Source organism: Puntigrus tetrazona, chromosome 7 (genome assembly GCF_018831695.1).
Source record: "Puntigrus tetrazona isolate hp1 chromosome 7, ASM1883169v1, whole genome shotgun sequence".
Taxonomy (NCBI): Eukaryota; Metazoa; Chordata; class Actinopteri; order Cypriniformes; family Cyprinidae; genus Puntigrus; species Puntigrus tetrazona.
In genome coordinates, this window is record NC_056705.1 from 41335028 (window position 1) to 41336637 (window position 1610).

At 39.8% G+C, this 1610-nt stretch overlaps 2 protein-coding genes across 2 annotated transcripts in view; one reads left to right on the forward strand and one right to left on the reverse strand.

Annotated features, from left to right (window-relative positions):
- The window catches only part of LOC122348901 (receptor-type tyrosine-protein phosphatase S), an 819186-nt gene that overhangs the window by 455124 nt on the left and 362452 nt on the right, over nucleotides 1–1610 (forward strand).
- Nucleotides 1–1610, reverse strand: part of LOC122348902 (aryl hydrocarbon receptor nuclear translocator-like protein 1) — a 12408-nt gene that overhangs the window by 9333 nt on the left and 1465 nt on the right. The window contains exon 2 of the mRNA XM_043244792.1: nucleotides 955–1002. Within this exon, the coding sequence (XP_043100727.1) occupies nucleotides 955–1002 (48 nt within the window). The remainder of the gene's footprint in view (nucleotides 1–954; nucleotides 1003–1610) is intronic.

Genomic DNA, 1610 nt, shown 5'->3' on the forward strand with positions numbered 1-1610 from the left:
ATTATTTTAATTAATTTTAAAAGTTGTGAAAATTAGATACGCTGTCTATAACTAACATATTTATTTATTTACTTATTTACGGATTTAGTTTTATTTTACATGATTAACTCATTATACACCAACACTGGCATTGCATTATATTATAAAATATCAAAAAGCGATAATTTTTTTTTAATTATGCCACTTGTTAAGCAACACATTTGCCTGTTTGTCTCGTGCATTTCAGACATCAGACAAAAAAAAACAACATAAATGTGTAGCGTAACAAATTTCAGTTATACCATCAATTAATCAACTTCTTATTGTTCCAAACCAATGTGCCGCTGTTGTGGTTTTTACGTAATATACGTTGATGTTTTAAATCAGCGAGGTCTTAATGCATTGTTTTGAAGAAAGCAATGCTTTCTCCTCTGAGCATAAACTATCACTTCTCTATTTTTGAAGTTGCAAATAAAACAACCATTAAAGAAGCCCACTTTAAGAAGGAAAGTAACTTTACGGGCATGTTTAAATCGACGCCTTTTCGCTGGAACTTCTCGTAAATTAGTCGAGCGAATCCTACATGCATCCAGCGTATCGTTCTGCGTAGCACATAGGTCTGGAACAACCTGACGGTGATCAATTAATGCCAGCGACTGCGGGAGAGGAACAACCGGAGTGTGTCCCGTATCTCCAGCAGAGGTCAGTGTCTCCGTTCCCACGCTAGCTAAATGTGAGGCGTCTTTACCGTCAGGCGTAGCGCAACTACGGATACAGCTCCTTTAAAAGAACATGAACTGAAAGGAAACCGTAAGTCGAGGGCAACAAAACATGAGCGATGTCTTGAAATGGCACAAACGCTGTGGCGCAGCTGAAAGACACGGTCAAACAACAGAAGACATAAAAAGAAAGGACATGGTTGCGCGGTCTGATTTGTTTCTTTGGAAAGCTCGGGAACAAGTGGGAGAAGTTTGCCTTGAAAATTTGCTGGGTCCCTCGCCGTCCTCGTCGTCGAAGTCCATCCTGAAACGAGACAGATAGAAAATAAATCAAACACGCTCGCTCATTTGAAAACGTTTGCACGCGGGCAGCTTAAGCAACAGAGAAAAAACGGCTTTGTATAAATCCGATCAAGCTAAACAAAGATAACGCGGACTAATCGCAAAACATAGTTTGTGGAGAAAACTACGCTTACGACGGGGAGGTTCTGGAGCAGATTTGACTTGGTTTCTGAAGTAAGGGACAGAAGTTTCCTATTAGTGATTAATATAAAGCTGACGGCGTGTGAGAGAGCTCTTGAGTCAGAGCCTCTCTGATGTGGTTGTGTGGGCAGCTGAAGTGTGTTCTCCATGGAAACAATATTCGCCAGCACTCGACGACAACAACAACGCGGCACGACCGTGAAGCGGTAGATATTGAATTTTAACAGGCTAAAAGAACTTAGGTGCTACTTAAATTATATTTGAGATCATTACCTATCATTGTTTTCACAGTAGCTCCTCTCTTAAAAGTGAACGAGGCCGGTATCAGGCAGGACGTATTTGGCTATTTAGAAATGCATTCTTTCATCCAATAACTAAGCAACTAAGCATGTACATTTATCTATATATTTTAAATGGAAAAAGGCATTT